The sequence below is a fragment of the Centroberyx affinis genome, unplaced genomic scaffold (genome assembly GCF_046629955.1).
Source record: "Centroberyx affinis isolate AG114_WGS23_722 - 3 ecotype Tasmania unplaced genomic scaffold, CSIRO-AGI_Caff_v1 ptg000932l_1, whole genome shotgun sequence".
Taxonomy (NCBI): Eukaryota; Metazoa; Chordata; class Actinopteri; order Beryciformes; family Berycidae; genus Centroberyx; species Centroberyx affinis.
The window spans coordinates 81,805-102,102 of NW_027279509.1; the positions used below are offsets into that span (position 1 = coordinate 81,805).

The 20,298-nt window shown below is 44.1% G+C and overlaps 1 protein-coding gene across 3 annotated transcripts in view; it reads left to right on the forward strand.

Annotated features, from left to right (window-relative positions):
- Positions 1-1,584: 1,584 nt before the first annotated feature.
- Positions 1,585-20,298, forward strand: part of ptprub (protein tyrosine phosphatase receptor type Ub) — a 143,507-nt gene continuing 124,793 nt past the window's right edge. For all 3 annotated transcript variants that reach the window (XM_071521812.1, XM_071521811.1, XM_071521813.1), the window contains exon 1: positions 1,585-1,743. In XM_071521812.1, coding sequence (XP_071377913.1) covers positions 1,674-1,743 — 70 coding nt within the window. In that variant the 5' untranslated portion in view covers positions 1,585-1,673. The remainder of the gene's footprint in view (positions 1,744-20,298) is intronic.

Below are 20,298 nucleotides of genomic sequence, written 5' to 3' on the forward strand. Positions count from 1 at the left end.
CAAGCAGGTGTGATTACAGGTGTTATCTTGACAAACGCTTAGCTCCTTCGGTCAAATTAGGTAATTTGCTGAGCAATCCATCGTTCATCTGTCATTCGGGGCTAACGACATTACAGACTGGGATGTGGGCTCCTGTTGGAAGCCTTGGATGTCTCGCTGCAGGGGCGTGCGTCTGTTGCCCCCCTTTAATTTAATCCACAGCTCTAATGTCCACACGGGACAACAAAATGAATGATGAACAGCCTGCATAATGGCACCTTGATCCAATTGGGCTTTCTGGAGCCATAGCTATTTATGTCAGCCCAACCATGTTTTAACACTACCTTGGATCATTCTGGGAGGTGGCTGCTGCAACATCAGCACTTAAGCAAGATGTTCAATTTGAATGATGAATCTCAAAGGCCATGTAATGCCATAATAAATAGGAGAGGACACCTTGCAGCATGTGACTAGTATCCAACAATTCATGATCAAATACATAACTGTAATGTTTTTACCCTTTATAGTGCCATCACATACACAGAGAAGCTGGCAAATAAGAGAATGTGTAGATGTCATGACTCATCACAGTGGCTTTTCAAGCATAGTGGTTAAAAGCAGTCTTTCTATGTAGTTACACTTGTTTATTCTGCAATACATTTGTTTTTTTAGTTTACGCATTGCATAAAATCCATGAGGCATTTTGGCCAGGTATACTGCAACAAACATGCACAGCTATGAGCACGGAAAAATTTAACCTTGTCAAATAAAGGCTGTAAATGTAATGCACATAACATTAGAGACCGCATATTTTATGGAGAAATTTGTGAAGGCATAGACTACTTACTTGTCTGTCCTTAAAAATGTGTTGAATCTGAGAATAGCATATATCACTGGTCATAGACACAATTCAAGCTGTTAAATGAAATGATTTAATGAGTGAATATCTCCCCACTGACTCTCCTCTCTGTCTGTGGTGGCATGGCCATACAGAGGTTAGTTGATCCACGCTGCTTCCATTCATGGCCCAGCAGAGGTATGCTCTTTTGTGGTGTGCTAAAAGGATAAAGGATGAAAAGGATAAGCCTACACACAGTGCGAGAGAATGTAGAGCCTGCTTGGATAATGAATATTTTCTCCAGACTGTATCCATTGTTGTCGAACTGATAATCCTACTGTACCTGTGCTAAGAGCTGCTGGGCAGTGAAGAGCAAGCCATTTCTCATTAAAATTCAACCAAATGGATTTGAGAGAGAAAGAGATCAGCACCTTGCTCTCTCTCTGTCCCTGTCTCTGTCTCGCTCTGTCTGTCTCTCTCTCTCTCTCTCTCTCACTCACACGCACACGCACACCAGAGTCTACACTGGCATTCCTGAGGGTTTTACTTTGCCAATATTTGAACACCACGGCGTCGTTACCGATAAGCGCCACTTGGAGGCGCCCGGCCCATATCTTCTGGCTCTGAAGCCCGGGTAGGAAAGTATGCTTGTGCGAGAAATCTGTGTGTGAACTGTTTACCCTGACGTCAGTTTGCAGGACTGGCTCTGCCCTGTCTCCCTCAGTGTCTCTGAAACTCCACTCAGTAAGAATTGGGGAATAGATGGGCTCGGCAACAACAACTTGCGCGCCGGACCTTGCGGAGTCAATGAAATGATTTCTTCTGCACATTTAAAGTGGACTAAAACAGCAACACGATGAACACCTGCGCCTTTCTGTTGATTTTGACTGTTCAGATCTACGCCGATGGCATTGAGGGGCCAACAGGTAAGGAACATTTCCCCCCGATCTCGTAAACGCAGTTGGGAAGTTTTGCATGTGGATTAAAGTGGGAAAGCATCCTCGGAGCGAGTCTAATGGGGATGCCAACTTTATATCCCAACATATTGCTGCGTTTATCTGCGGCTTGCTGCTCCTGCTTTAACAGTCCTGATTTATATGGGACAATATTAATCCTTCGAGCAGAAAATAAGAACAATTTCCCGTAATAACTTTGGTAGAAGGATTATTAACTTTTCTTAGTGGAAATGTCCCGCAAAACAAGCCGTATTGTTTATCTGGGGAGGCTTGTGGTTTTGCCTGGGTGTTCTGGGAAAAGCTCCCATTTCCCTCTTCCCAAAACAACAGAGGAATCCACTGCGCTACAGTGTATCTCGTTTTTGTTATTGCTCAGCCATATTTAAAGGCGCCAGGTAGTCTAAAACATGTTTGACAATTGTAAGCCAAGGTCTTAGATCACTTCTTTCAGACCCGGTTCTCCCTGAAACAGAATGGACCGGGCACTCCTGTGACCTTTAGACAGTTAAATCAATATTTGTGAGCATGAACATCTCAATCTCAAGAATCAGAAACCAGAGAGCCAGAGATCTGTGATGACATCAGGAGACCAAACCTGGAGCTGCTCCATTGGCACTGGGTTGGATGATGACTCAGACTGACTCTTTAAAAAGTTTATCCAAATGGAGTTTCGTTTATTGTAACACTAACAGTTCTAAACCAAAGAATGTGGCCATATCCTCATAACACTGTGTCCAGGAAATTAGTCTTACTCATTTTCAAGTGCGGTCCTGGATTTTTCTAGTGCTGTGGCCATGGCCTTGCCTCTCCTGGGTCTTCAAGCTTTAAAAGACATATTTATGCTTACAAATCCAGACTGAATTATCCAAGATAAGGAAAAAATATGTATATGGGAAATCTGTTGTAGAGTAGGCTTTCCCTGTAAAAAGAATTATTAACTCCTTATTTCTGTTTAATGGGCAAACATGAAGAGCTTGTAACAGCATCTGTCTGTGATAAAATGACTGAAATTCTGTAATTTCCTTATTTGCTCCTCTCAGAGTTGTACTTGAGTTTTTCCCTCCTATATTTGGCATTAGTATTTCAGTAGGGTAAATATATCCTTCCAAAATGCAAACTCTCATATCAGAGAGAGGTAGAGAGAGAGAGGTAAAAATAGAAGTACATCTTTTTTTCTATGAATATGATCCACACGTTGTCATATTCATTTTTAAGAGTCTCTTTTACTTGATGTAGACAGTAAATTTACTGCTCTGTAATTCTGACCATTTTTTTGTCAAAAAGCTAGAATGATTTTGGCCTGGAATTTGTGAACTCTGTTTCTGTCTTAATCTCTTTGTCTCACAGAATCCCCTCTCTCTCTCTCTCTCCCTCTCTCTCTCTCTCTCTCTCTCTCTCTCTCTCTCTCTCTCTCTCTCTCTCTCACACACACACACACACACACACACACACACACACACACACACACACTTACACATGCATGCACTCAGATAACATTTACCACTGTCCTTCACTTAAAGGTTATAAAACCAGTCCAATAAGGCAGTAATAATAGAAACAATTACACTGCAGGCTGCTTCAGCATGGAATAACAATGTGACACAGTGCTAGTCACATGCATTCGCAAAAATATTCATTATGGCATGAGCATGAGTAGATTTTAATAAATACTTTTCATATTGAAATATAAGAAAAACTACCATGCCAGTATTCCATAGTTGGGGTTTTATTTTAAAACACAGCACTTGGCTAATGATTGTATTCCTCATTGACTGCACTGTTGTGAATAATGGGAAAACCTCTCAATGCTAAATTAGGAGAGGCAACACGGTAGTGTATAACAAAACCATAAAAACAAAACCAAACAAAAAAACAACAAATACATACAAACAGAATGTGTATTGTTAAGAGATGAATGAAGCAGATCATTAAGAGGAATGGGCTGAGACATATGAAGGATTAAATCACACACAGGTAATTAAAACAGCTCAATGGAACAGTGACGCTTCACTAAGGATGTGTACGAGTGTCAACAAAAATTTACACGGTGTTGATTTTTTAGTTTGTTAACTGGAGTGTTGCAAGCCTCACCATCTGCACTGTTACCTTCCCATTAGCCAATAATAGTTATACTGGCGTTTTTTGTGGCTTCTGTTCTGCGTGACTGATCCCCTGCCCCGACTCCCTTCACGGCACGCTTCTCCAAGTGTGTTCACTGCCAGCATCATACAGCCGGAGAAATTAACGGGTGCCAAGGCAGCCTTGACTCCCACAATCTACAACGGGTCTCCTTTGATTATGCACTCTGCTTTTATTGCTTTGATTGTGCTATACCTTAACTTTGGTATGAATGGCAGTTAAAACTCTGCCCACTATACATTCGCTCAATGGGCCATTTCTGCCCCAATTCACCCGATCAAATCCATATTTTCCATATCCAGTGCTTACGCCTTGGTCAGCCCAGACTGCCAGTTCAGTGGAAATAAAATTGATAGAGGCAATGAAATATGTAGCCTCTCTGCTGCATTGGACTGACTCTGTAGTGGGGTTGATGTGAGAAAAAATATCACATTTGTTCAGGCAGCACAGAGGGGTTATGGACATGAAAGACCACTGTTGCCGGGTGTATTTCTATGTGATTTTAATGGTGTAAGGCCCAGTCTGACACTTTTACTCCTCTGTCCTATCTTCTGGGAATAGTATGGATGTTCACTTACCATCTGTCCCTTCTATTAGCGTTGAATGTTGTCAACTGAGTAGTGTAATCTAGGCCAATTATCCTGTGTCACATGACTCATTTCCCAGTTTCATCTAAAGTTGAGACAGAATATCCCCTCCCTTATTTCAGTGTTGAGTAAGATAACACTTGGATCAAGATGAAAAGGAATATGAAGCCTGTCTGGTGATGGAATGTATAATACTGTAGGGCAGAGCATTTACATTGTATAAACATCAGCAGTGACATTGAGAAACAACATTATATAGGACCAGACACACAGGCATAGATAGTAGTAGATAGACCTGACATGCAGAAAAAAAAATACAAAGAGATACACTGACAAACTGATAGACACAAGCATGCATGCACATGTATATAGAGGGAACACCTATGAGTTCAGATGGGGCGTGGAGGAAGGGTGCAGGTCTGCTGTGTGTGACAATAAAAGCAGATCTATTAATTACATGAAACATAATTGTCTTTAATCCAAAGCAGTTGGTTCAAAAGAGTTGTCTTGACACCATTTAAATGTGCTCTCAGTAGTTATTGAAATGCTTTATTTGAAAGGTTGATTGTACGTTACGTTATTCATGTCATGCTCCTATTTGTAGCTGTTACATTTTTGTTCTCGAGAGTCCATTAGATGTGTTTGTGTTGACTGTAATAGGCACTTAACTGAATGGACAAATGGGCATTCACCAAGTGAATTATCTGTCGGCCTGAGATGTATTTACGAATTATTGTATGTAAAAAAATATTTCTTTGTGTCAAAAATGTTGCTTTGGACAATAATGCTGCAAATCCACAGAGTGGAAATGTTCCCTGCAGGAGCCAGGCCACCATCTGTGGATAGAGGGTAAGGAGCAGGAGGGATTGGGCCTAAATCAGACTGTCTCCTCCTGAAAGATTGGTTGATTTCCATCTTTGTGGGATCATGGGCAGCATTACTGAGAGCAGATGGAAAACTTTCCAGCAAGGGGGTGGGGGAAGAAAAGTGAAACAATGATGTAGAGAGAGAAAGGCAGAGAGAGAATGAGAGAGGGATTCATTCGGATAGATGGTCAGGATGTTTTGTTTTCAGCTGAGGCCACAGCAGGACTTAGTTGGCTTGTGGGTGCCGTCCATTCTGCCTTCAGCAGTTCTGTGTGATTAAACAGGGCGCTTATGAGAGGAGTGCTCTGCTCTGCAGCCTGTCTCCTTCCGTTTCTCTCTCTGATCTATTGTAATGTGGGACTATGTGGAGGAGAGCCAGCCCCCAATTGGCTTACTCATCTCACAAGTCTGGAAAATGAAACATATCCATCTGTGTGTTTAAGGAATTCTGCTGGATGCCAAGGACCATGATTTGTACTCCTCATCACTGTGAGCACATCTCCAGCCAGGGGGCTCCTATGTCTTGAGCTGGTCTCTTTTGCCTTGATACATCTCACCTCGGTTTGTCCTTGTGCAGTTCAAGAAATTATCCTAGGCTGAGAATGCAATACAGTCTTTATGGTGAATTGCAGCATACATACTATACATCTTGTGGTTGTTGTACTTAATTAATGCTGGGAAGCATTTTGCTGTTTCAATGATCATGGGTGTTAGTTTTCTGTCCCTGAATTAATTCTGAGTAGAAAGTCCCAACTCTTTTCTTTTCTGTTAATGGCTCTGTGAGTTGTGGCCTAGTCTGGGCCTCTTGGAGGATTGTTTGCTCTTCAGAAAGGTCAAGTACAGGGTGGGAGCCATGTTTGTGAGGCAGAGAAAGAGCAGGCTGCTGCCTCTGAGTGTAGGGTAATGCCCAAGAGCGGGATCATTTCTGCTGTGTGTCTCCTCTGCCATTCAGCCCGGCCCTGCTCTTTGTGCCTGCGCTCCGTCATATCAAAGCCCAGTGGCCGATTCTGTAGTCCAACAAAGAGCTATGAAAGGAACCACTCTAAGGGAGAACTAAGGAGACAGAGGAGATAATTATACATGACACTTATTATCCCGTCAAGGTCTCTTTCATTGTAAGTGTATTATTAAGGGGTCAGGAATCAAGACCAGTCCATAGGACCAACAAGTCTGGGACCAAAAAACTAATTTTCGTCTTTAGAAAAGAGTTAAATGACCGTGAAATATTAGCCAGTGAGACACTCAGGAATTAGCATGGCAACACTTCACCTACGCACATTTCCCCGGTGTGTATCAAGACTTTTTGCTGAGCATTAAGGCAAAAAAGACTCCAGTGTCCAGTATCACTCATTTAGTCAAACTCATTGGCTTGAATGCTCATACCTTAGTTCTTCATTTCGATGTTTGACTGAACATTTGACAAAGAATCTTTTTTCTTTTCTTCCACTTGTGCAGCGATTCCATTTTTTGTTACACTGTTTTTTTGGCCAGACTCTTCAAATGTGATTTATGCATATTCTGTTTTTTGCAAGCGATGCATAGACCACTTACTATTTTCATTTGGAACTTGCTCTCTGTGTCGTTGCTATGAATGTTTTAGCATATTGATGACAATATATTACTGTGTGTGCAGTGCCTGTACATTGGTGTGTATGTGTGTGTTAATCAGCATCCTTGTTTAGCAGTATCTTTGCATGCAGCGTGGAGTAAGCAGAGGAAATCAGGCATGATCTGGCCGTGCAGGGGGGCCCTGTGGTGCTGTGTGATTCAGCCCTGACACTGATGCTAGCAGGGGCTGCTGTGACTCCTTCCTGCGCCCTGGAAGAGACGCCAAGCCTGAAAGATTTACAGTCAGTGGCCTGTCTTGGCCTGTCCCTTCCTTTCCACTCCACAGGAACAGCCAGAGAGCTGGCCTCTTGGCTCCCCCACCCAGGTGATATTAATGTGGTATCGATCTGTCAAGCTCCGGCAAGTCCATTTTACTTAGATTTCATCAAAGTAGCATCCAGTGTGTGACCCGCAAGTTTGATGTAGGAGTGCGAGTTTGCCATGCAGGCAGGACTTGCATGACCTAAGCACATGCTACCTGCTGGGTTTTGCAGAAGTGGAATGCTACCAATATTGTACAGAGCAGAGTACAGAAGGGTCTGAGAAAAGTAGAAATCCTCTCAAACATCAAAGAGTGAGCTAGACAGTCTCATTTCCATAAAAAGCCTGTATATATTACAAATAAGCCACTGTGTACTTCACAGCATGATGAAATATACTGTGGATGTACTGGTCTAAAATGACAGGACTATTATAGTTATTATATCACTTAAAAGTGTATGTCTTACTTCAATAATTGACATGGACATTTATCATTCAACATAGATTAGCCAGTGTTAACAGTCTGCATATGTGGGAAATGAAACTGTGTAGAACAGTAATATGTGGGTGTGCTGAACACACACACAGATACTGTATGTAATCCTCCAACAAAGGAAAAGGCTGGGTTCTGAGTTGCAGCCGTTTCAGTCTCTGTTTTTCTCCCCGAGGTAGCGAGCTCCAGTCTGCAGAAAGTGGGTCTGCAAGACTGATGCTGCGAGCGCTGCTCCTCATCCCTACCCTGAGGAGAGAGAGTCTCCGGTGCAGTTTATATTTAGCCCATTGGCCGTATTTCAGTTCTTTACCTTTGTCTGTTTCCACAATTTTGCAGCCAGATTCTTTACCCCACTGCTCTGATTGACTCTGTTCTGAACGCCCAGGTCAGTGAAGTCTTAGGCCAGGACTGCAGTGTCGAGGTCTGACCTGTTGTTGCCTGTAGCTCTCCGCACAAGATACAACCAGTGAAATCTGAACCGCTCGCTCTCTTCAGAAAGTCAAAACAGTCTCTTCAGGCCTCTTCTTTCCCCCTGTCGATATAATGGACGCGGGTCTTAGTTGTCTTTGTGTGATGATGCCTGCTCTCTTAGGGGAGGTGGTGTTTCTGGTCTGACTGGCCCCTTTGGGCAAAGAAATATCCTCTCTGAGACCCAGACATGAACCCTGTCTTCACTAACACTTATCACACTGATGTATCTCCCACTTTTTAGACACACACACAGACACACACACACACACACACAGCAGAAGTTGATAATGTCTAGTGTGTTAACTTCCAAGAGTGTAGTATTTATGTCTTCAAAGCATAAAAAAAATCTCAGCAACTACAACTAAGCTCTGTTAATCCATGCCACATTTGATCAGTGATTTAGCTTTTACCCTGCAATACTTCTCCCTTGTATGTTCCTTACTATTAACTTTCTGAAATGAATCTGTGTTGTCTTTCCCTCCCTGTGGCAGAGCCTCATGGTGCAGTGTGGTGACACTCAGCTGTGACAGCTGTTGCTGGTGGGTTATGGGTAGGTCATGACAGCTGTGGTAGCATAGGTGCCAGCTGGCAGTAAATCACTGTCACCTGATTAAACCTGTTGATCACACATAAGATGTAAGAGGTAAACTTTTATCTCCAACATGTCATTTTTTCAGGAACTCAGAAAGACAGCCTTAGCTTGATGACAATGCATTTTTTTGCATTATCTAACAGATTTTCAAAAAGACTTTCATAAGCCCAAGATGTCGCCAGAATTTTCTCAACCCATATGGACCGTGAAATCCTTTAGTTGAAGTTAAAACATGAAATTCACCAAAATTGGAGTTACAAGGTTATCACACGACGACAGTGATGAAGACTGTTGCATGCAGTTTCATCACAGTTCCATGCAGGAGAAATAACATAGAACAGTTTTTCGAGAAAAGTGTACTGTTATTTTTGTAATTATTGCAAAATGCATGCAATAATCATCCTATGCTGGACTGCAGGGGCATTGCATCAATATCTTATTAAATTGTAAACTCAGACAGTGGAAATGCAGCGTAGGAAAGTGTGCTATGATATGCTAGCACATTGGCTTCTGACCGACAGTTGAGTTGAAAAGCTTTTGTCAAGTGATGTTAGTAAAGAGAGTTCGAGAACTCAGGCGGCCTCGGTAGCTTTGTTCTGATTCAGGTGTTGAAGTGAGACAGAACAAAGGCAGAGCCTATTGATTTCTCAAACACAGCCTGTCACAGCCAGCTTATTGTCTTCTTCCTCTTGAAACTCTCCTCTCGATCCTACATGACCTCCCATCACAATCCTCTTCACTTTGACATGCCTCCATTTCAGCAGTCGCTCAGGGGATCATGTGGAGTAGCTTTTCATGAAAAAAATCCCTTTACCCCTTGATACATGTTACTCTGTGTATGGTTGTAAGGCATTTCAGGGACAACACAGTTCAGGGTTTGCCCTTCTTCTCTGTATCCCTCTCGTGTCACAGTGTGCAGTACGCACTGATGCAAGAGTAGTGGTCACTCATAAACAGCTGATTCATGAAAAACTGTGTATTCATTTTTTTGACAAGGTGGCAGAATTGCCGGAGGGTTGAAGGATGAATCTCTATTTGTTGCCCAGTGTATTTAGACACTGTGAGTCAGTTCTGCAGTGACACTAATGAGGAGGGATAGCTCCTGACCAGGAAAATATGTGCCCTTTATCTTCGGATCACCGATACTGTACTATTATTGTGTAGCTCAGAAACCGGTACAACACAAAGCCTCATAATGCCCTTATATGGCTGTGATATTTATACCCGCAGCAGATGTATATGTACGCGCTTACCAAAAGCCCAGGTAAGGCTATAGGTGGCCTTGACGAACTGGCAGGCCGGCAAGCGGACAGACGGAGCCTTCCAGGACGCTGCTCTCCTTCAGTGCACCGCGACCCTCCAGGGCCTGGGATTGCTCAGCTGCCTGGCGTTCCAAAGAGACAGCTCGTCAAACAGTTTCAAAGACTTTGTTTGTTCCTCTCTTGCCTGCCTGACTCCGCCCACCAGCTGAGGGAAGGGTTGGGGAGGGGCAGGTGATTGCTCTAGGAGACACGGGGCTTATGGGTGGATTGAGGTGGGCACCAGCATGTCCCGGTGCCTCGGTGTGAAGAGCCCAGCCAGCTTTCTTTCATGTCCCCTTCTACAGTAGGACCAAGGCAGAGCGCTGTTTGTGTATCTTGCATTAGCACAAAGCCAGAAATACGCCAGAATGCCCAGGGAGCCCACCGGGTGTCGTTAACAAAGAGCTTAATTCAGAACCACAGACAAGATTATAATTATTGCCGGGCCTTACTATGTGTGTGTGTATGTGTGTGGGTGGGTGCGTGGATGCGTATTCATATGTGCATTTCTGTGTATGTGCGTGTGTGTGTTTTGTATATGTGGAAGGGCCAGATTGTTGATTGTTCCCACCTGATTATATGTAAATATTTGCAGAACTCCTTTGGCCATTTTGAACTTATATAAATCACAGTCATGTGGATTATAGGCTTTGTTCGCTTTATTTTTCTACAGTGTGAAATTGCTAATGAAAGAATTAGCATACCATACTTACATATTCCTCTGATGATAAATACATTGCATTGCTAAGATCAAACAAGTAGTGCTATGCCGTAGAAACAGCCTCAGATACTGGAGCCGGTCTATCTTTAGAGAGTGGTTAGAGAACACGATGTGTCGGAGACCTCAGAGCAGGCATGTGTCTTGGCCTTTGTCCGTTCGGTCAGCCAGGGTAATTAAGAATCAGCTTAGGCTGGGATTATGGCTGGAAGTAGGCTGATCACAGGGGACAGGAGAAAAGGCATTAGTAGGAGAATGGTGGTTAATATGGGTATTACTCTGCTCAGCAGCGGTATCTTGTGACAATAAGGCAACTGACAATGGAAGCCTGTTGATGCTGAGATCTCCAGTTCTCCCCTAATAGGCTTTACTGCAGATAGCTTTGTTTACACACACTGTGCTATGCTCTACCTTCTTGCTTTATCTTCCTTCCTCACACATTAAAATTTTTATAATTTGTCCCAACCCTAATTAGAACATGGTAATATTTTGCTCTACTCTTCCCTGAGGTATTTTAGCAGTGTTCAAAAGTGTTTGCCTTACACCAGCACCTTTGAAACGAAACATGCGTGATTGTTCATCTCTCTTGTGAATGCACACACGCACGCACATACACTTGCTATTTTTGAGATATTTTTGTGGAATGTAATTAATGTTCTCATTAACTGAGTGAACGAGCTGCAAGGCAGAACTAAAAGCCTGATACCCTTGGGGTGCTTGTCGGTTGAGGCTCTCTTCCACATTAGGAATACATGTTGCTGAAATAGATAGCCTGTGTTTGGCACGAGGCACAAAGAGTTGTAGGACACCCATTTTCTAGTTAGTCCAGCCTTTTATTGTGATCCGCATGCAGAAGTAACCCGATCCTCATAGCCTCTGCACCACCTCCATAAGTGAAGCTATTTCTTGCCCTTTAAAAAGGATATGGAACCAGGCCAATGTGAATAATAAAGATCCAGGGAGAGGGTTTATCCAAACACAGAAAGGTTACATCAAATGACCCACCTAATTCTTCTCATTACTCTTATTTACAATGAACTAGTACATTTGTTCCTCGTATCAGCAGCTCATATATTAGAAAACAATAGTGCAGATGGATAATTGCCAGACTTATCAGTGCGTGACGTAACAGCACAGTCTTTGACGTTGTTTTGAATTGTTTTCCACAGTCAGTCTTTTAAAGCTAATCCCATCAGAGGGACTGCACAGCGTGGAGAGCTAACTCAGTCACCTCTGAGGCAGTGCTGCCAGAACAAGAGGCAGACAGGAATGTGTTTGTCTGGCTAACTTGGCTTTATTCACTGCAGGCTGCACTGGAAAAGCAAAGGAGGAAAACTCCTTCCAGACAACTTCTTAATTCCTCTTTCTGAGCTGGGATAGGGAGATGGAGTCTGACACTGCAAGGCCGTATGTTTCAGCGGGAAGAGGAGATAACTTTTGATTGGGATTCAGTTGTGGTGGTCTGGGGAGATGTGTGGCAGCTCAGACTGTCATTATAGCAGATGAATTAACTAGGTTTTTACCTCTCAGACGAGGGCTACTCGCTCCACTGGCCGTCTGTTGGCTTGGTTAGGCCCATGTTCTCCTGGGGGAACGGGCTCATTCAGTGGTGAGACCATGGAACTGAGGATTTATCCCAGTCCAGTGAGTCCCTCTGGCGCCATGAGCTCCTGCTGAAGGATTTAAGATTGGCCTGTCCGTCTGTATGTCTTTCTCCACAGAGATGGAAAAGAAAGATTTTTTCATTCGTAATAAATGCCTGTGGTGCCTGCACCCCTGGCTCACATAGAGAGATTCATAATGGGAGGCGTGTGGGAGAAAGGTGAGCTTGACAGGAGGTGTGGTTGAGAAGAAGTGTGGTTTTGTGTGATGACACAGTGATGGCATGCTCTTCCAAGTGTAAAATGGGTTTAGAAATCCCTAACACCACTTTCCTCTGGATATTTTACACGAGTATGGCCACTTTCATATGATGCCTTACATGACACTGTACCATGTCATATACATTTTCTGTAACTTAGACAATCCATTTAATTTATACCCCCCAATATGACAAACCCTTCAAGAATTCCTCATTTAAACCCAGGCTGATATGCATGACATCATTTCCATATGAAAATTCTGGATTTCAGATAAAACTAGATTTCACATATAAGCTTTCCCCTTGGGGTTCTGGGAATGTGGAGCGAGGTTGCACCCAAGGGATCCCATGGTCACAGAGCTGAGCTACACTAAAGGATCATCCGCAGGGTCTTTCACGCCCTTCCCCTTTTCAAGGTTCTTTTCCCTTTTGTTCTTAATTTCTGTGTCTTCATTGCTCCGTCTTTCCCCTCTGTGTGTTTCAGTAGGCTCTGTATTTCCCTCTCCGTCTTTGTCCTTGTCCTCTCAGCCTTAGGGCTTCTCGGGGAGCTACACTACACACGAGTGTTTCTGGGAAGGGTTGAGTATTCCAGGCAGGAGGAGCATGAGCTCAAAGCAGACCTGTCTTTGTGTGTGTGTGTCTGCCTACCTCCCCAAGCACTCATTAAGCGAGTGTGTGAAGGTGTGTGTTTCCGGAGGCTGCGGGGGGAAACACACGCGCATGCGGAGGTTAAAAGGCCCCCGACGGAGACATAATTTCCCAGCCTGGGGCGATAGGAGAAGGTAACTTCATTAGCCAGTTCCCGCTACAGATTAACTTGATTATACTAACCAAGTCTCGATGGCGACAGCGGTGCAGAGTGCACATGTCACACCTGGAACTAAGATGCTTTTTTAGTGTGTCAGTGTCAGTGTCTGTGTGTGTGTGTATGTGTGTGTGTGTGTGTGGGTGTGTGTGTGTGGCCAGATGTGTGGGTGGGTTTGTGCGAGCGAGGGAGGGAGAGGAGGAGGGTCAATTGACACACCTGGGACATTTCGCTGCTCTGTAATTTGTGAAGAGACTGATCTTCAGATAATGAGCAGGTACTGTTCTAGGAACTCCTTTCTATAATTTGGTTGATGGAAGTCACACTCCACACACTGCTTTAATGCACAAAAGCACATACACACATGGCCATGTACGCGCGCACACACACACACACACACACACCGTACGCATAGACAGGATTTTTCTGTTTTTCTTTAAGATTTCAGTTATATTGGACACTCATCTTCCAGTCTCTAAATGAAGATTACTGTTTTCCTGTTTCCCCCCTTTTTAACATTCCTGACAGGCTTCCCCAAAGCACATCAACAATCAGTTCTTTCCACTGAGTCTTATCTACAATATCTATTAACATATCACTTTTCCTTTTCACATAATATGCACAAACATTTGCAGTCATGTGCACCCACTCACTTGCCCTTTTATTAAAGGGAGGGCAAACAACATTAACCTCTTTAAACCTGAATTGATCCACAGCACCTCTTGATGTTACTCGCTCCTCATTAGGTGATGGGATTGGCACAGATTGTGGTTGTGTTGGTGTGCTCTGCGCCCCATGAGGCGCACCTAGAGTGAGGATATTAGCAAGATAAGGTCATATCAGTTGGGGAAAGCAGTTCACTGAAACAATAGGTCACTTGCCATATCCTATGACTATTTTGGGAGTCCTGTTCTTCCTTTTTTAAGACTTTATTGACCGGAATGAGCTGGGATTTTGTTTCCTCGGGCCAGATAGATTAGAATTGTCTAAGCCTTCCACCTGATGCTGTGTGCCTCAGATTAAACACTTTAAATCCTTTAAGGGAGTCAACGTGAAGGCCACTTTCATGAATAGCCGTGCCTCTTATCCTGCAATGCATGGTAATAGAGTTAGCCTTTGTGTCTGCACTCACCTGTTGAAACAGAATGTTTTTTACGCTGTGCATGTGTTTGTGTGTGTGTGTGTGTGTGTGAGTGTGTGCGTGTGTGTGTGTGTGTTCTGAACATTTTCTCCACAAGCAGGATGCTATAATACAACATTCATAAGAAAGGCTTTATTTCCTAACCAGACTAAAAAGTATGCCTGAGCCCCTGTCAGACTCCCAGTGAAGCAATTTTTCTGACCTACAAAACACTTCACAAAACACACACACACACACACACACACACACACTGACACACACACTGACACATACACACACACACACTGGCTTGTCAGCTCCCCAGTCATGTATCCTGGTCAAGGTGAAGGAGTGTGAAGGGGCAGGTGAAACTGGGGAAATGCAGACACATGGAGATGAGAGGAGGGATCGGGGGGAAGAAAACACACCACCTCACATGTCCTGCCGACAGCAGCCCTGTTATTGTCAGTCTCAAGCTGACAGACCAGAATCACTGGGATCCTGGGGAGCGGCCGCTTGGATAAAATGTTTTTAGGAAATGAAAAACACTGAGCTGACTCTTACCTCTGGCTTTAAAGAGACAAAACATGATACTCATGAAAATGAAGTTGTCCTGGCAACGATCACGTGAATATTACTTGAACCGTATTTCATCAGTCACTGCCCAGAAAACGTGGAGGTAGCGCGTTCTGGTGCCGCGAGGTAAACCAGCACATGCACATGTTTACGTTTACAAGCGCAGAATGTAATTTTGGGAAAATTACAGCTTTTGAATTCCTCCGTTCGTATCCATTATCAAGTCAGTGTGTATGGCACAGGTTCACAGTGGAGACACTCGGCACCAGCAAACCCAGACAAAGGCAGTCGCACAGGCAGATCATTAGTGGTTATATCAGCACGAAGGCTCATACCACACCGTGTTATGTTATTATCTCAGCAACCACTGTACCCACAGTGTTTTGGCCTCTAGCAGCAGGTAGGGTGGAGTCTTTCCTGTCACAGGTTCGCTCTTGTTTTCCGAGCCACCTCTTTTAGGGCTGGGATCAGCCGCCTGCGTGGAGAAATACTGCCCTTCCTCCGTGCTCTTTGATCAAATCATCCACGCCATGAGAAGTAACTGCTCTCTTGAGGTAGAGCTGGAAATGGTCACATGATTAGGATCAGCTTTTTTCTGCCGCCTGGATATAGATTCATATTAGCAGAGCAGGGGCTGGGATTCAGAGAGGGCTTCAACAGCAGATTGGACAAGTGACCTTTTGGCTTGTCATGCTACCGGGCTAAGGGGTTCAACTCTGCTGGGGATATCGGATACGTAACGACACCGAGGCACATCAGCACACACCGGCACATGCTGTACACAGACTCTCTCTCTCTCTCTCTTCTCTCTCTCTCTCTCTCTCTCTTCTCCTCTCTCTCTCTCTCTCTCTCTCTCTCTCTCTCTCTCTCTCTCTCTCTCTCTCTCTCTCTCTCTCTCTCTCTCTCTCTCTCTCTCTCTCTCTCTCTCTCTCTCTCAGTGATGGCAAAGCATACAGAATTTGTGTCCAAGCAGAGCGGTGCGTTTAGTTTGTGCTTGGAGGAGCTTGATTGTTATGAGGATATCGCCGTGTGCTGCTTTGGTTATCTGCTGGAAGATTCTCAGCCGCTCGCTCTGCATTGTGCACACTTGGTCTCATAGCTTCTTTTAACTCGACTCGTGCTCCAAGGTGCTCAGTTAAAAGTCACTTACACCGTGAGGAGGAATAAGCAGCAGTGGGGAGGGTGGGGGGTGGGGTTAGACGAGGCGGTAATGCCGTTTAGCTTTAGCTGTGTTTGTCATGCTTTTTTTTGTCATGCAGGGACACCATTCATCATCCGTCCATCCATCCATCCATCCATCCATCCACCCTCCCGCCTACCAGTCTTCTGCTCCCACAACTCTCAATGGCCTCGGGCTGCGTGTTCACTGGGGACCGCTCTTTACACGGCTGGCTCCTTTTTTCTCATTATTTTCAGTGGAAAAGATGTGCTGTGGCATGTTCTTGGCAGCGGCAAGAACTTTGCATGTCTTTAGCGCCCAGAGCACTAGCCGTTGAAAATATTTCTTCTTCTTCCTTTTTTTTATTTTTTCTTTAGCAAAATAGCGCCACACTTCAAATGAGTTTTCAGTATTCTCAAAGCAACAGCAGTAGTCACGACCAGCACTTCTCATATGCATCTGTTTAGTGCTGCTGTAGCTAAAAAAGAGCTGCCCGGTCGACACGGGCTTATTCCCCAGATCCCTCTCCCTCTCCCTCTCCCTCTCCTCCTCCTGCTCCTTCTCCATCTCTTTTCCCCATCTCTGTCTCCCCCTCCTTCCCCCTCTCCTGCTCCCTCTCCTTCCTCCCTCCATCTCCATCTCCTTCTTCCTTCTTCCTCTTCCCTCTCCCATTCATTATACCTCTCCTTCTCTCTCCCCTTCTCTCTCCTATATTCTCATTCCTCCTCCATCATTCTCCCTCTATCTTCCTCTCCCTCTCATTCTACCTTTCTCATTCATTCTCCCTCTCTAACCCTCTTTCCTTCTACCTCTCCTACTATCTTTCCTTCTCCTCCACTCTTCTCTCTCCCTCTCTCTTCTTTCCCCTCTCCTTTACCTTCCTCCTGTCCCTCTCACTCTCCCTCTCCTTCCTCCTCTCTTTCCCCATCTCCCTCTCCTTCTTGCACTCCCTCATCTCCTATCTCTCCCATTCATTCTCCCATCCTTCCTGCTCTCCTTTCCTCTCTAATTTCCTTTCCTTCTACCTCTCCTACTGTCTTTCCTTCTCCTGTCTTCTCCCTCTCCTACTCATGTTCTGTCTCCCTTCTCTCTCTTCTTTCCCCTCTCATTTACCTTCTTCCTGTCCCTCTCCCTCCCCCCCCCTCTCTTTCCCCATCTCCTTCTCCTTCTTGCCCTCCCTCATCTCCTACTACCTCTCCCATCCTTCTCCCTCTCCCTCCCTCTCCTCCTCTCGTCTCCCTCTCCTCCCTCTACTCCTCCATCATTCTCCCTCTCTCTTCTTCTCATCCTCTCTCTTCTTCTCCCTCTCCCTCTCTCAGTTCATTTCGTGCCTCTGCTCTGTGGAGGCTCATGCTTTCCTGTGTGAAGCCTCAAATCAATGCCAGCAGCAAGACCAGGCAGAGCCGGTGTCGTCCCCCAGCAAGGCCACACAGCAGCAGTGTGAGATTGACGGGCTGTGTAGCTGGATGCTTTCCGCTTCACTGCACTATGCGGGGTGTGTGTGTGTGTGTGTGTGCGCACGTGTGTTGTGGGAGGGAGGGATGTAGAGAAAGAGAATGCGAGAAAGAAGATAGAGGACAGGGGAACCAGCTTTGCTTTTGTTGAGTTTACATAATTAATGTTTTGTTAAACAGTTCTGTGTCTACACACAGTATCGGCTCTGATCACACACACAAATATTGTCAAGAGGACGAGCGTGGAAAACTCTCCAAATGAGTCCCGATGATCTAACCGGAGCTTCCAAACACATTTATTACTCCGGTGGATATATATGTAAATAAATAAAAGGTAATGAAGAGCCGAAAACACTAATTACTTTTTCTCACAAGCACTCAGGTGTTTTTGAAGCTCTGCATGAATTTGCCACCAGATCTTTGTATGAGTCATGACTTCACCAAATAATAAAAAAAAAAACGGGTTTATGAATAAATTTGATGCGACTTAATTTGATCATTAACAGTAGGGCCAGTAGTAATGAAATCAGTGCTGTGAGGGCTGTGTGTGTTTTTCTCCTGCGAGGGGGTTAGAGGTGTTTGTCATTCAGAGGCAGAAAGGCTCCAGAGAAACCACCGTGATTAGCCTCAAGCCCATGGGACCATATAGCTTTCCAGGACCTGCTCTGTCAGCACCAAGCAGGACATTTATCACACACTCCTCCTCACTCCTGGTAACTTCCACAGTATGGAAGCAAGCTCACATACACACAGACACACATATATACTGTATATATACTGTATATATGTAGGCAGATATACAAAGGCAAGGCAAGGCAGCTTTATTTGTATAGCACATTTCAAAGACAAATGTAGACCCATACAGACATAATGCATATGTGTATGTTCACTGTGGAAGAATAGTAAATGTTGACCGGACAAATCTATATATTAAATCCTACTGATATTATATTTACACACAGACAGACAGACAGACAGACAGACACACACACACACACACAGACACACACACACACACACACACACAGACATACATAGACAAACAGAGCTCCTCCTAGCCAGACTAAAATGTATGCCTGAGCCCATCTAAGATTCCCAGTGAAGCAATTTGGTTGACCTACAAACAGTCCCAAAAACACACGCACACACACACACGCACGCGCGCGCACACACACACACACACACACACACACAATGCACATGTGTATATGTCACGGTCAATGCATGGTGAATGTATACATGGGGAAGGGGGTGGTAATCATAGCTGGGCGAGGCTCTCTCACAGTTCTCGAATTACATGTCGGCTGTGTGCCTGTAGCATGGTGGCTGTATGTCGTGTGTAGGCCTGCAACAAATTATTTTTTTAAATAAATTATTATTCTGACAATTATTCTATTTACTAATTAGTTAGCCAGCTCGAAAAAACAGTGCCATTGTGTTGCCATCTTCACGGCAGATGATAGAACCTGAAACTGACCTTACAGATACAGTAGTACTTCACTGTAGCCTACATTGGAGAGAGAGAGAACTCTGAGCTTGCACTTGTGTTATTTGTGTAATGGCTAATGAAATTTGAGCAAATTAACAAGTAGGCCAAGAGTGTTTACAAAGCGTAACTGTAAATGATATTAATTTCATGATCCAGCCTGTGTAGAGACTGTAATTTTCATTTTTTTAGTGAATAGACTTCACTACAGATTTAAGGCAATGATGTTGAACCACAGCACTAGAAAACTTCTGGGGGCGGATGAATGACAATCTGTAGTTTTACTGGTTAATGTGGCTGGAAAACTCCTGATATTATGTACACATACATACATAATATGCATATCTACACACCATATACACACACACACACACACACACACACACACACACATACAGTTGAAGAACAGCCAGGCCCACTGCAGTCTGACTCACTGGACTCTATGTCATCTGACTGTAATTCAGCCTCAGAGCTCCATAAGTCATATCCATAATGCACGGCATGCAATCGCATAGCGCTAGTTAATACACTGAATCACTATGATTAATAACTGTAGATGTAATGGCTTTAATGTGGTTCTGACTTATTGTTTGGCGGTTCACAATAACCCTCTTGGAAGCACGCACTGGGCTGATACCGCGCTGCCTGCTGGGTACAATGTACAATGTCGTTAAGGGCAACACATTTTGCCTTTATTCTCTGCAGCTCGCTTAAGTATACCTTTTTAAATTACAATACCACTTAGAAATATATCACTGTAATATCCTGCCCTAAATTTAGAAAGGCGTTATCTCATCTTAATAACCAGGCTCTGTCTGTCCTTGAGTGTATTGGCTTTTCATAGGTAGTAACAGTTACATACCAGCAGATAAGAGCATGGCTCAGCCTGTTATGTTGATTGATTTTCTATTTTGTAAAACATTGGAGTGTTTCTAATTGCATTTTGGGTTACTTGGTGTTAGGAGTTTCCATTAAACACAGCTCTAAAACATGTCTATATATATGTCGGCTTGTTCTAATGATTTCCT